Below are 13818 nucleotides of genomic sequence, written 5' to 3'. Positions count from 1 at the left end.
AAAAATAGCCAATTCTGAAATAGAAATTCAGTTTTCCATCAAACTAAATTAGATGGGAGTGATGACTGGAGATAGTTTCTTTGAAAGTGGAATAAATCATTGTGTCACAATACAGTGGCGTTACAATGTTCTAGTAAAGTAAATGAAGCTGTACAGTGATTTTATAGTAATATTAATTTTTTTTATATTAATAGAAAAAAGAATGTTAGTTCACCGGGGTTTTAGCTCTAAAAAGCTGAATTCAAAGGCAACTAATATGACCTATGAAAAAGGATTTCCTGATGTCATTAATCTTGTGTGCACAGTTTATCCAGAACATGAAAATCTCCTGACAGTTCTAGGTGGTTTTGTGTGACTAAAATTCTTTTTCAAGAAAAAGTTTTGAATAGAAAGCACTGAAGGCCTGATATAAGAAAATTGTAACTGGCTGTCTGTTTCGTTCTGGAGTTTTTAACACTTCTTCTCTTCCTTCCATTGTAGCTAATGCTCTCCATCTTTTACTTTGTGAATGTCATTGGCCTTGATGTTTGTGGGAAGGGGAAAGGTGGAGGGAAACGTGTAAAATGTTAAATTTCAATGTACAAATGTATATGTTTTGCTTTCTTCTAATTTGTTATAAAGCCGTAAAAAAAAAAATATATATATATATACATGTATGTATGTCTATATGTGTATACATATATGCACGTGTGTGTGTCTATGCACGTATTCTGGTGCTTGCTTTTAAAGTCTGATAAGCTTTTGGCACTTAGCTTCTTTTCTGTTCTCTTCCTGTGGCGCAGGAAGTACTTGCGGGATGCAGATCGCCAGGTGCTGGCCCAAAGAGCCTTTGTGCTCACAGTAAAAGTACTAGAGGATACGCTCAGCGACCTGACACAGGTGAGGCAGCAGGGTGCTTGGTGGTCATTGCTTCAGTGCTTAGGTTAATTTGTGGCTTAGATTAATTAATATCTACAAACAAACAAGAACGAACATGGAGTAAATGCATTTTCTTCAGTAGAGGCAGTTGTGTAGAGGTACTCATGGTTAATATTTGCAGTATTCATAGTTGTGCCCAAATGCTTTCTGTTTTCTGTAATAACAGCAAAAGAATGATTTCTTTTTTTAAGGTTTCAGAAGATCAGGGTTCCAAGTCTTCTAACCTTGCTTCAGGAAGGATGACAACAGACGTCTCTAATAAAACTAGTGCTGAAGAGGGGAAAGATGTCCTCCCCAAAAAGCCAGTTTTGTCGGATGGAGTAGTACATAATACTGAAAATGGAGTAAAAGAAGTGACCCAGGGACAAATCCCCAACGCTATGGACATATTGGAACAAGAGAACAAGAATGACAAGGAAATTAAAGAGCTCCCTAGGCCCGGTTCAGTCGAGCCTATGGATCTTGATGGGTATTCCAATGACCCAGAAAAAATTGATTCTTCATGTAAACGCAGTGAGCCAGACCGTCTTCAGTCTGGCAGGAACTCAAAGGAGAGAGCCCCAGAGAGCCGGACTGCAGAACTCTCTTTGGAAGAGCTAAGTATCAGCTCAAAACAGCAGCAGCAGGCAGCTAAAGGAATAGTTCAGGCAGTACCTGTAGAGGAACCTGTTCAGAGATCAAGCAGGAAGAGGAAATTACTTGAGGATGTAGAGTCTGGGAAAACACTTTTACTTGATGCTTACCGGGTATGGCAACAAGGTCAGAAAGTTATGGCCTATGACCTGGGTAAAATTGAGAAGATCATGTCTGAAACGTACATGCTGATTAAACAGGTAAAGTATTTTATTAGTCATGATTTCTCTTTGTGGCCTCAGAGAAGATTCTCTGGGTCAAATTTTGTTAGTTAGCTGGCATAGCCCTATTCTTCATGATATTTGTCAGTGATGTATCCTTCACATTTCCTTTTGACTTTCTTGGAGCTGCACCATATATTCTGTGGGAAGTTCATTAAAACTCTTAATTTCTAAAAGTAATGTTTTGTGGACTTAGCAAAGAGGATGCAAAGGAGGCTTTATTTCTGACTTTTTTTCAAGTTATGAGTGGGGTTCAGTGGTAGTTGACACACTGGGAGAATGAACCTTTAGACCCTCTTATTCTGCACTTCATCAGAGTAATGACTGCAGTAGAATTTATCAGTTGTATCTGTGGTAAATTAAAAAAAAAGATTTCTCTGTCAGTGGAACATGATTAAATGCAAGAATCACAGTAAAGACCAAACCAAGCAAAATAAAATTGATCTTATTTATATTGAAAAATTGGGAGGATAAATATCTCCTAAAGAGCCACTCTCTTGACGAGAGCACTGCTGGGAGGGAAAAAAATGTTGGCTCCTCCATCTTTTTGAACTAAAGAGCCCAGTCCTAAGTTGAAGTTGAAGTCCTAATTGAAATCAATTAAGAGCTCTCCTGCCAATTGCACAGAGTTTATTCATACTAAATGTTAGTTAAAATTAAGAAAGGATGTGTATCTTTAAATGTATATTGCTGAAAAACTTCAGCTCACTCCTATTCTGGCACAGAAGTGCTTCTCCCCCCTTGCCCCACATCCCCATTTCATCAGAATGGCATTGGATTTATAGGTGACCTAAGTAATTAAGACTTCATTAATTGTGATTCAGGTGGATGAAGAAGCAGCACTTGAACAGGCAGTCAAGTTTTGCCAGGTGCATATGGGAGCCTCAGCGCAGAAACAGGTAAGCACTGTAAAGCCCCTGGCTCCTTTTAGTATGCTTCTGTTGCTTAGTCTGTGCAGTCAAGTCTGTAGTTGAGTGTTCTCAGCAATTAGAAAGATTTACTTTTCTCGAGCTGTTGTCATCTAAGAATAAGTGGGGCCATATTTGTGGAGGGAGCTCACCGCTTTTGTTAGGCTACTGTCACTGCTACTGTTTACGGCAGGCTTGAATGAGAGCCTTAAAAAAAAAAAAATCCTGAATTTGAAATATATGTGGCAAACTCTAGTTTTCTGAATGTCCACCTCAGGTGATAATTACTTCTGAGTCCATAAGGGCTAACAAACACATCAGCTCTTCCCTTGCTAACATTGCACTGCGCTCCTCGGGTACCAAATACCTTTTCTCTCAACTTGCATCGTTGAAAACTGATTTTAACTCAGTTATATTACTCACTTTGCATTTAGCTTGCAGTTTCACAGTTTCTGCTGAAAACAACTATAGAACTTGAAAGACACAGTTATTTGCCTGTCCTCAGTGGGAGATAAAGCCAAGAAGAAATCTCAAGTGGATCAGTGGCATGTTTAGTGGTGATTCATTTTGCCAGCAAACCGTGGGTTGAAAGCCCCGAAGCATTTGCTGGCTTCTAGCAGCAACAACCGTAATTTCCATAATTTCTGCCACCGGCACACAAGAAAGCGGTTACTCAGCAGAGTCCAACTAGAAAATAAAACACATTTTGAAAGAAAAATCTACGCTGCCAGTTCATAGTCTGTTTTAATACTGCTCACTGCTTCGTGTATGTTTTATGCTATGAAAACTTAGTCTGTGCTACAGATTGCCAGCTCTCAAAAAGTAATTAAAATAGCATTTTTCTAAAATATTTGAAAAATCTTTCAGAGTCCAGATTAGAACCTTTTTGTTGTCTTTGGGTGTTTCACAAGTAGTAGTCTGTATCATTCTTAAGTTTGTAAAACGGGAAGCATCTCTAAGATTTTCTCCCCAAGAAACAGAGTGTGCTATACGAGTATGTTGAATCATTTTCAATACTGATTTAAAGTATAGCTCTTTCAGAAATATCTTGAACAAGCTTGTTTTATGAGCCACAGAAATAATTTATTCTGGTTTTCTGCAGATTTCTGTCTTCTGTCCCTCAAGACCCTCTTCTTCTATAACTTCGTCTTCCCATCATGTGTCTTGCCCAGTAGGAGCACACAAAGCACCTGCTATGACTAGCCTAGAGATATCCACACACTGCATGCCAGCGTGCCAGTTACCAGACAGTTAGTATTATTGTTGGGGGGAGATGGAGAATTGCCTGCTTTTCCATCACTTCAGTCTTTCCCCTTGCCTAGGCACTTATTTACGTAGAATGAAGAGACAGTAAAAATCTTTCAGAATATCTCCTCATCCTTCAAATTTGGTTGAGACTTTTCTTCTGCAAGATGCATCCTTCTCTGCTGTGCAAAAACATAACCTTTTGAGGGAGTACATCTCTGATGTTAGCAAGTTAAATATTGTTTTAACATAAAATGGGTTTGAAGACCTAATTCACCTGTTTTTCTGCAAAACAAATATATTTCTTAAACTTTCAGATAATTCTTTCAAATAATTTCTGGGACAAATCTGATATCTGTCACCAGAATACTCCTTCTGTTCTTTTTAATTCTCCTTAACCTGACTTCCGCTGGTGTATGTTGTCTGGTCCTTCTTTCAGTGTGATAATGTACATGACAGATGGTTCTCAGAATTAAAGCACACTTGCGTCTCTGCAGTTAGAGGTACTGACTGATAGGAAGGAGGACTGCAAGATGAACCTTCTACCTTATATGCAGTTAACAAGTCCTTCTTTTAGTTTTTCTACCTGGTAGAGCTGAAGAAGATTGAGCCTATAGGTCCACTCATGTAACGAGGTCTAGCACTGTTTACCCTGCATCTTTAGGAAAAATGGATGCTTCTGTTTCTTCTTTGAAAGGTTCAGAAGGGTTTGGTGAGATTTTTTTGTTTCCATTTAAGATACATACCTTCCATTGGAGCTTGAGCCTTTTCTTTGCATGGGCCATTCCTTTGAATCTGTGGGTACTTGTTCTCCTCCTCTCCTTTTGATGGATATTGTTTTACTGGTGCCTTGCCCAGCAGGGTAGATGAGGTTCAAGCCCTCAGGGCAGACTCTGTTATTTGTGGTTAAGTGGTTACCTTCACACTAAATGTCTTACTGAAATGGTGTATAAGTTTTATTTGTCAGAGACCTGCTACCTCGGGTTTTTCCCAAAGACACATGCCTTTAATACCGCTGCTGCTTATGCATCTTTGAACTGAGGCAGATTTTACCTTTCATTTGTCTGAATGTAGAGCCAAAAGAGATCAGGGGTTAGTGATTTCAATGCAGAAACGGTATGCATAGGTAAGAGGTTCTCATGTAACAGTTAAGAAATTGTGGAGAAACTGTCTGTAACAGGCAGAGCACTTTCTTCTAGCAGTGATTTTTCTGGAAGGTATCTCTTCTCAAGAGCTGCAGATCCGCCATTCGGCGCTCCAGTCATACTTTTAACCTAATGATACACTATTGCTGAGATGCCTTGGTACGTGTTTTGGGAACACTTAATCAACTAATGGTTGCAAAACATTCTTTCCAAGCAGGTAGAAGTTTGTAGAGAACAGTGTTTTTACTGCCTTGTGAGTGACTCCATAAGGACAAGCACTTGAAGGAAAAAGACATTTACTTACCTTTAATTATATTCTTTTTTTTTACATGCATTGTCTATATGTGCACTTACAGATGCCCTTCTACCTCCCTTCCAAAGCAATTTCTGTCTTCGAAGTTGAGAAAAACTGAGAGAGAGAAGGGCACACCTAACCCTTTTATGGCTGTCTGTACTGCATGTGGAAGGTCTGAGGCTTGAGTATCCGTAAAGGATTCCCAGTTGTTAATATCAGGCTAAAAGCTATCTAACAGTGCATCTAGTCAAAATGTATGTTTAGACAGTGCATGTCCTAACACAGTAACAGGACAGGATGGAAGAGTAAAGGGAATTGTGATTCATTAACATTTCACAGAAGTTACTCCTCTGATTTTTGCCCCTCAAGAAGACAGTAATTCTCTCTCATTGAACTAAACAAATGAATAAAAATGTCAGAAGAGGTATTCTAGTGGAAATCTTTCTTTGTGCATAGTCTCATATTTAAGAGATGATTTATTTATAAATAAATCTTGCCTCAGAATGTTAAGACTTTCTTAGTTTATCTTGGAGAAAAAATAAGAGTCATCAGACTGTGATTTATGACTTGATAATAAAAAGAGTTTGCTAATACGCTTCTTTAAAAAGTAATAATACTATTTGATTGTGAATATATTCACTATTTCAAAAACTACTTGACTCGTATATATCAGCTGACTTCCTTTCTGGGCCTCCTTGGAGATTCTGGGTACGTGATTGCTATGCCAGCTCTTCGAGCAAAGTCAGCAATTACTCAGGCATGTAACAAAGTGTTAGAATGGTGAAAACCTTGCATGCAAATTAATCTTGAAAGAAGTTATTATAGGTGAGCTAGTATTTAACTTCACTGGAAACAGTGAGATTTCCTGTTAAGTCACTTGCAATAAAATATACCTCTCAATGTGATGCATTTCTTTAAAGCTTGTGTAAGCATTCCCTTTTAGGAAGCAGTCCCAGCTACAGAGATTATCATGCACTGCAGCCTGATTTTCATCTGCTTCAAGCATGATCTTGTAAACAGTGTGAAGCTGACTTACCATTGCTAGTGCAACACTGTGAATTAGTATGGAGCCACAGAAAGAGCCGCTCTTGTAGACATCTGTCTGTTTTCAACAGACAGAATCCTGTTTTATTTAAAATTGGCAAGTATTTGCCTTCTGTAATCAAATGATGTCATGTATAAAGCTGCTGCAGCCCAGAGGAGAAGTGCTTTGTTATTAGATAGTTCGAATAGGTTTACAGCGCCTGTAGTTTTTCAGTTACTTATCCCAAGGAATTGACAGATTAAAAAAAAATGAACACAGAAACAATCCTGATATACGTCTTTTTATGCTGGTTGTTGTATTTTACAGTTCCAATAGCCAGGCAGTACATGGTTTCTTTATGAAGGTTTTCACTTGTTACTAAAATTAGGGGTGTTATTTGAATTATCACTTTTCAACTTTCTTCTAGACCAGTTGAGAAAGTTTTAAACCTAAATATTTAACAACTCTGTTCAAATCATTTTATATGCCTCTTCAGGCAAAAGCAGGAAACAATACAATACCCAGTAAACAGAATTTGACAAAGTGGTTTAATGTACTTTTGCGGTGAGATCTAATCTTTTTCATAGTTTGGCAATATTATGACACTTCTATTTTAATTTCAGAAGTCCTCTATGATCCTCATGACCAATGCAGGGTTAATACATTTTTGGCCTTCCTCTGCTACATTGGTTAAATACATTGGGAAGTACCTTAGAAGGGCTGGCTCCACTCTTGAGCAAGGCAGGAAAAGATGGCGGAACAAAATCTTGCTGTGTTGAGTTCCTGTGCTCCTGGAGAATTGTTGAAATGGAAGCGTTCTCTATTGAAATATGATACCGCATCAAAAAAGAAAATTTAGATGTACTGTTAGGAAATCTTGTACAGGGTAGTGACATCCCCTATTCGTGTCAGAGGATGGAAAATTCTGTTTCAGAAAGGGGTCCTTTGTACGTGTAGTTGCTATTCGTAGTTCAGGTTTTGCTTAATGTCTTTACAAGATGTTTAACAGTGTGTTTGTGTTTAATAATGCCTTTACCGAAAAGATACACCTATGTGTACTCAGTACAGACTTGGATGAAATGCTACAGCATTCAAGTTCCAGTACAGTGAGGATCCTTTTCAATTAAACAGCATAGACTGTCCATCGTATCAAACTTATTTGGGTCCAACGCTTTCTTCCAGGAGTAGCTGAAGATATTTTCCCATAGCAAATGGCATTTTGCTTTACTAAACCCTGGTAATGGGGTCTTTGGGTTTTTGATGACTTAATGCAGAAGCAGATGAAGGCCTGATAAGGGCATTCAAACAGGCTACTAAACAGAGACTTATAAGTTTGTAAAAGCAGTTAGGAGTAGAGTACGATATAAATTAGTCCATATATGCTACCATATAGTAGGGGTGACTTTTAATTTTAAGAATAGTTTTTGCTATATTTATATTAGGCTAGGTTTAGTATTAATATAGTAAGTATTTACTGTTAAACCATAATGACAAAGAAAATTCTGAGCTTTAAGTACTGTTTAAACCTGTACTAAAATGTGAGAAGAGAATAAAATGAGTGTGGTGATTATCTGCCTTTTTTTTAATAAAAAAGCAAATGGCCTTTGGGAACAGAGTAGCATTAAAAACACAGGATCGTAGTAATAGATGCAAAACTGTCTTCACTGTCAACTGCTGGGACATTTCTTTCAGTGTTCCATAATAATAATTACTTTTTAAAAAGTAACACATTACAAAATAAGGCTCTAAGGTTTTTTTCATTGACTTCAGCATGCTTTGGCTCAGAGTCTAAAGAATGGTGACGTGACTTTCTTAAACTGTGATATTAACGCTGTTGTTTTTCTTTGCTATCGTATCCTCAGCATTCAGAGGACGAGCGATATTCGCTAGCCAGTTTTCCCTGTTGCAGAAGACTGCGCAGTGAGCACTTTGAAAATAACCACTATTTTGTCTGTTACAATAGTATGATCACCAGTCCTTCAGAGAATTCAGTTTTGCTGCTTGTTGGATATTAAACTGCTCTTGTTGAAGTCTCTGAGATGATCGTGTGACTAAACTGAATGTATGCTAAGGACTTAGCCAGATGTCTTTTCAGTAATTCCCATTTTCTAGTGTTGGCCTAATTCTCTTTAGCCTACTGTACTATTTTTAACAATAAGAGAATAATATTATAGACTATTTAAATTTAATTCAAACTGTGGCAGCTTCCAGACGAGAGTGTGTGCAGGTGATGTCCCATCAGGAGCGGGACTGTGGCCCCAAAGACATGTCATTGTTTATGTTAGTATTTAAGGTCATGAAGTGAATAGTGCCGCAAGTGGAGAAGGTTGGAGAGTGCTTGCGTGGGCTCCAGTTGAGCTGGTGTGAAGTTTTTCTTCCCATCCTGCATGCAGTGCGGATCTGATCTGAAACAAAGAGGAGGAGCAGCAGGGATGACATGGTGATATGCAGTTGCATTCTTGAGTAGGAGTTTAACGACAGGAGGAATAGAGAAAAAAATTAAATGCTCTATTCCACATTTTTGTTTTACTTTGCATATTGTACAGACCTTCAACAATTACTGAGACAATTGCATTTTGCAGTTCCAAAAGTTTTTTAAATTGCTAATGGGTGGCCAGAATTTCATCTTTTTAATCCAGGCAACTGGGTTTCATCCACTTGCTGAAATATGTTTCTTCTAGTCTCATCTGTTGGGCTGGTTTTAAGTGAGGGAAGAAAATAAGTAGTTCTGGTTGAACTTGTGAATGGTGGTGGTGGTGGTGGGATTTTCTGGATTTTTTTTTTTCTGTGTGTGGTGTTTAATACCTCTGGGAGACATGACAGAGAATCACAGTATAAGAATATAGGGACAGTTAAATCAGCACTTTTAAACCAGAACTGCTGCTAGAAGAAGTGATGTGGCTTCCCTTCTGGCTGCTGCTTTCCGTGCCGTGGTATACGAGGCTTGTGTGGCTGTGCAGCATGCTGCGCTGGAGAACTGGTATGGCTCAAAGTCATGCCTCTTCTTTTTTCCTTTTCCATTTAAATTCTTAATGTGAGAAAGATTTTTGAGATATGCCTCTATCAAATGTGCTGAAATTGCAGTGTATTACACATTCTCTTCATCTTCTAATTTTGTAAGACAGTAGATATATATTGTCAGTTTAGCATGGTTTGTTCTTATAAACTGTTTCTAATTGCTGTTTGCAGTTCTGTTATCCTCTGGTTATTTAGTGATCCTCTTTTCTCAGTATTTATTTTACTGTTTGCTATGATCAGTTTGAGTTCAGCATTATAAAGGATGTGTGTGCAAAAGCACAGAAATTTTTTAAGAGAGTGAGAGTAAAGTTTGTAGTTTCTAAATTAATTATGAATGTGGAGAAAAAAAAAATGAAAAATGTAAACTTCTTCAAAAAACTCTCCAGTTCTTTAAAATATTTAGTCAACTCTAAGGAGTTTTCTAGCAAAGGGCTCTTATCTCACAGTCCAATGAAAAAGAAGAGAAAAATAAAAAGAAAGGTGATGGTTTCTGATTAATAAACATAGTCCCTGTATTCTCAATTCAGAATGCAAGGAACTCTTTTTAAAAACTAAATTCTGTTCTGAGGATAACTGTTTCCACTGCTTGACCCAGATATTTTTTAAAAGCAAAAAATCCAAGAAAAATTGGAGCATGGTGGAAAAATATCTCTGCATCTGGTTTGAAAATACTTCACATCTTTCTGCTTTTTTCCTATCTGAAAATAATAAAATAAGTAAATAAGCCCTGATTCTTGTTAAAATAATAGATGAAGAGGATTTTTTGGAATACTGTCTGATCTTATGATGTCAACAGAAAATTGTAGTATGCCATGCAATGTTGACAGAAACCACAGGATTCTATAGCAAAAATTTCTCTCTATGCTTTAACTGGCTGTTCATAAATCTGCTACCAGTGGAACTGATATTGGTCACCCGGCTGTTAGTAGCTGAAATTACTGGAGTTGCACTGAAGATTATTTCAAAACGTGGTCAAGCAGCAGTTTGAGGTGTGCTTATTTTGGTGTTTGGTTTTCTCAATCTGAGAACTTCATCAAAGAGATTTGCAGAGATCCTGAAAGCAATATGCTAGATCTCTGAGTTATAAGATGTATTTTTAGCCTTGCCAACTACCATTTTAATACAAAATTAATGGTGCCTAGGAACTGAATACCAAAGAGGCCTTGTTGAAGGAGAATGAGAAATTAGAAAGCAGACTAGTTTGACCCTGGCAAAGCATTAAGCTTACGTGTGTGATTCTAAGGACCAAGGAGGGGACGTGCTAGTAGAAAGGTAGTTTTAAGCCTTCTAGATAATTAGGGAATTTCTAATAAGCCTTTCCATTGACTGCCTAAAACCGGTCATATTAAATTCTTCATTTGCAATGCTATTAAGGGCATGTCTACATGGGACAGTTAATGCAGCGGAAAATATGGTGAAGCTTCACAGTGCACAGACCACTCCATTAGTGGATGTGGAGATACTTAGGTCTAAGAATGCATCTGTCATCTTTGTTTCTTGACTTGAAATTAGAAAAGGTATTTTTATTATTGTGAAATTAATACTGTGTGCCTTAATACTAAAATTACAGCTTTCCTCAGTGTTGAAACGGTCGTGACAAGTAGTCTAAAGAAGACAGGTAAAACTTCCATGATCATATGTTAGGGTATGCTGTGCTTCACCAGTTCTGAGAACTGAATTTATATAAAACAAATAGCTTAAAACATTACAGTCATCTACATTGCGCATAAGGCTAGATTTAACATCTCTAAAAATACGAGTGTGTTCAGAGACTAAGTTCCAAAATGCCACCCTTACGTCTCTGCAGTCTTGTGTTGTGACCCCTGAGACCGTGGAACTGCATGGAGAAGTCATAGTAATGGATAGTGTTGTAGCAGCTGCAAATTTCTATTGGCTCCCCACAATATAGTATATCATCTAAATGTCATGAGAAGGACTATTTCAACAGTGCTGAGTTATTTAAGACTCATTGCTGCCTCAGCCAAAAAATCCTTGCTCTGGGACCAACTCCATCCCTGAGGAGTGAGAGAGAGAGAAAAGAAATTTTCAGCCACCCTTTCCTGCTGCAGCTGCCAAACCTCCAGCTCTCCCTGCACCATCCTGACTGATAAAATCCTCCCTTTCACCCTTAGTTTCACTCACCTCTTTCAAAGTAACAAATCTGTGACCACCTTCTCCCGCTCGCTGGAGCCAAGCTCTCAGTGCTCTCATTGCTCTCCCTTTTTAAACCTGCAGTCAAAACTTTTCAGCAACTTTCAATGTCGGATCCAATTAAACATGATGCTTCATGGAGAAGCTGCCACTAAAATCAAAACAAGTAAATTCTGCTATAAACGCAAAGGCACAGTCAGGTTATGCAAATCAGTCCTGTCTTTCAGGCTCCTGGCAGGCTGCCAGCATGCTCCATGATGTACAAAGATTTTGCTGCAGATAAAAGCAATATCTGCTGAAGACAGACAGTGTTTTGTGGCTTCTCTCACTACCCTTCTCTGTGGTCCAGCTTAATTCCAAAATAGATAACTGAGGTCTTGTCTTGTTCTTTCGCCAGTGTTTGACTTTTCCAACTGCTAGAAATGGGTAATCTTAAACTGTAGCCTAGTAGTGAAGAGTTTTAGGGGAATGTAGGCAATAGGCTTGCTCTGTAAAGTCCTCGCCTGGACCTGCACGCCACCACAAGAGCGGAGTGCTCACATCGACTGTTGAGCATCAGTGTATTGATACTGCAGTCTCTGTGTTAGGCTGTGCAGTGAGAGTGACATTTTATTTGGAGGAGGAGAAAATTGTCTTCCATGAGTGCGACTCGAGGGCACTTCTTTCCCTTTCCGCTGCGGAAGGCAGGCAGCATTGCGGTTGCAGAGCCTTGCAGGCGAGTGGCTTGTATGAGCTGCCTTGAATGTCTAGAGCATTTTCTTCTCAGATTCTCACTTTAAAAAAATGCTGTTCTGTTCAAGAAAGAGGTAAAAGCCTTCTGTGAAAGCGCTTTGCTGCGGATGGGAGGAGATAAGTAAAATATTAAATAATTAGAAAATAATCATCTCCAGTTCTACCTCATATGATTTTCCCCCTTCTTTGTTCCACCCACGTGCTGCTAATTTTCATCTTTTCTTCCTGCAAATCAAGGCGTCAGAGAATGCTTACAGAGAAAGTTGTTTTTCCTGAGTTGTCTGTACGCTTTATTAATGCAGCAAAGATGACAAGAAAGAGGGGGGAGGAGCAGGTGGGGACGGGGGGGACAAAAGGACGAGCTCCTTGATGGTCTCACTCCTGCCGAAGGGTGACCATTTTGTTCACCGTTGCGGTTGCCAGTTGCCATGGCATCCCCCTCTCACTCTATCCTGGAGGTGTATTCTTGATATAATTAACAGCCCCACTCCTTCTGTCTGCTGCAGAAAGCAATCATTAAATGAACACGAAGGAAAGAAAAGTCACTTTTTATCTTTTCGTTTTTCTCTCTGTGTTTTTCATCCGACTATCTTATCTCCCTTGGTGCGATAATGCTGCTGTCTGTGTACGAAAGCGTTACTGGAGGACGGGGCAGCTGCCTGCACCAAACAGGACGTTAGGTCCTTGGATGCTCTTGTTTAAACAGAAGATTTTGTTGGGTTGGAATGCGGCTCTGTTAGAGGTTTATAAAGGTTCAGTATTTTCTGTCTATAAAATTGTAGTCTCAGGAAATAGGTTCATCAGAATGTGGGTTATGGGTATTGCTGCTGGTTCTAATGTACCTTGAAGAGGGCTTCCCAAGGTGACTTATTTCAGATATTGCTACAGAGAGATTGAGAAAGAAAATATGAATAGACATTGTTTAATTACAAAACACAATATTGAAGAGAAGTTGGAGTGGTAATATAGTAGAATATGGCTGACGTATCATTCAGCCAGTGCTTGTGACAGCTTCCCGGCATGGTGGGGATGTGCTATGGGTGGTGTTCTTGCAAAAGGATGTACATTTTTGTTAAGATTCTGACTTCACTCCCATCAGGATACCAAATTCAGACATAAGACTAATTAAAAAAAAAATTTATGCAACAGTTACATTGCCAGTCTCTTTCATTAGGAAACTGCTTTTGGGAAGACTCTTGCTTTCCATTTTATGGAACATTTGATGGTTACTTTTTCCTGCAGCCGCAGGGCAGCGAACCCGCCCAGAAGCAGTATCGGTCAGGTTCCTGTAGGGTTTCTTTATATTTCAAAATGTTTTAAAAACATTTGAAAACAACAATAAATAAGGCAGAAAGTCTTGGTCTAGGTATCTGGCTTGTGACTTCACAGATAGAGTCTGTAGAGTTAAATTTTCTTGTTTTATCTTAATGCTCTTTTTTTTTTTTCTGTTGTTGTCTCTTTACTGAAGTGCCTATAGGGAGCTATTTTTTCCACTAACCTCTGTAAGAAATATCTTGCATTTTTAATA

At 38.6% G+C, this 13818-nt stretch overlaps 1 protein-coding gene across 3 annotated transcripts in view; it reads left to right on the top strand.

Moving 5' to 3' along the window:
* CABIN1 (calcineurin binding protein 1) overlaps nt 1–13818 on the top strand; it is a 129491-nt gene that overhangs the window by 93481 nt on the left and 22192 nt on the right. For all 3 annotated transcript variants that reach the window (XM_067307303.1, XM_067307302.1, XM_067307301.1), the window contains 3 exons: nt 783–879; nt 1110–1751; nt 2597–2671. In XM_067307303.1, the coding sequence (XP_067163404.1) occupies nt 783–879; nt 1110–1751; nt 2597–2671 (814 nt within the window). The remainder of the gene's footprint in view (nt 1–782; nt 880–1109; nt 1752–2596; nt 2672–13818) is intronic.

The sequence above is a fragment of the Apteryx mantelli genome, chromosome 17 (genome assembly GCF_036417845.1).
Source record: "Apteryx mantelli isolate bAptMan1 chromosome 17, bAptMan1.hap1, whole genome shotgun sequence".
NCBI lineage: Eukaryota > Metazoa > Chordata > Aves > Apterygiformes > Apterygidae > Apteryx > Apteryx mantelli.
Note: the sequence above shows the minus strand (reverse complement) of the source record. Positions and strands in the feature narration are given on the sequence as shown.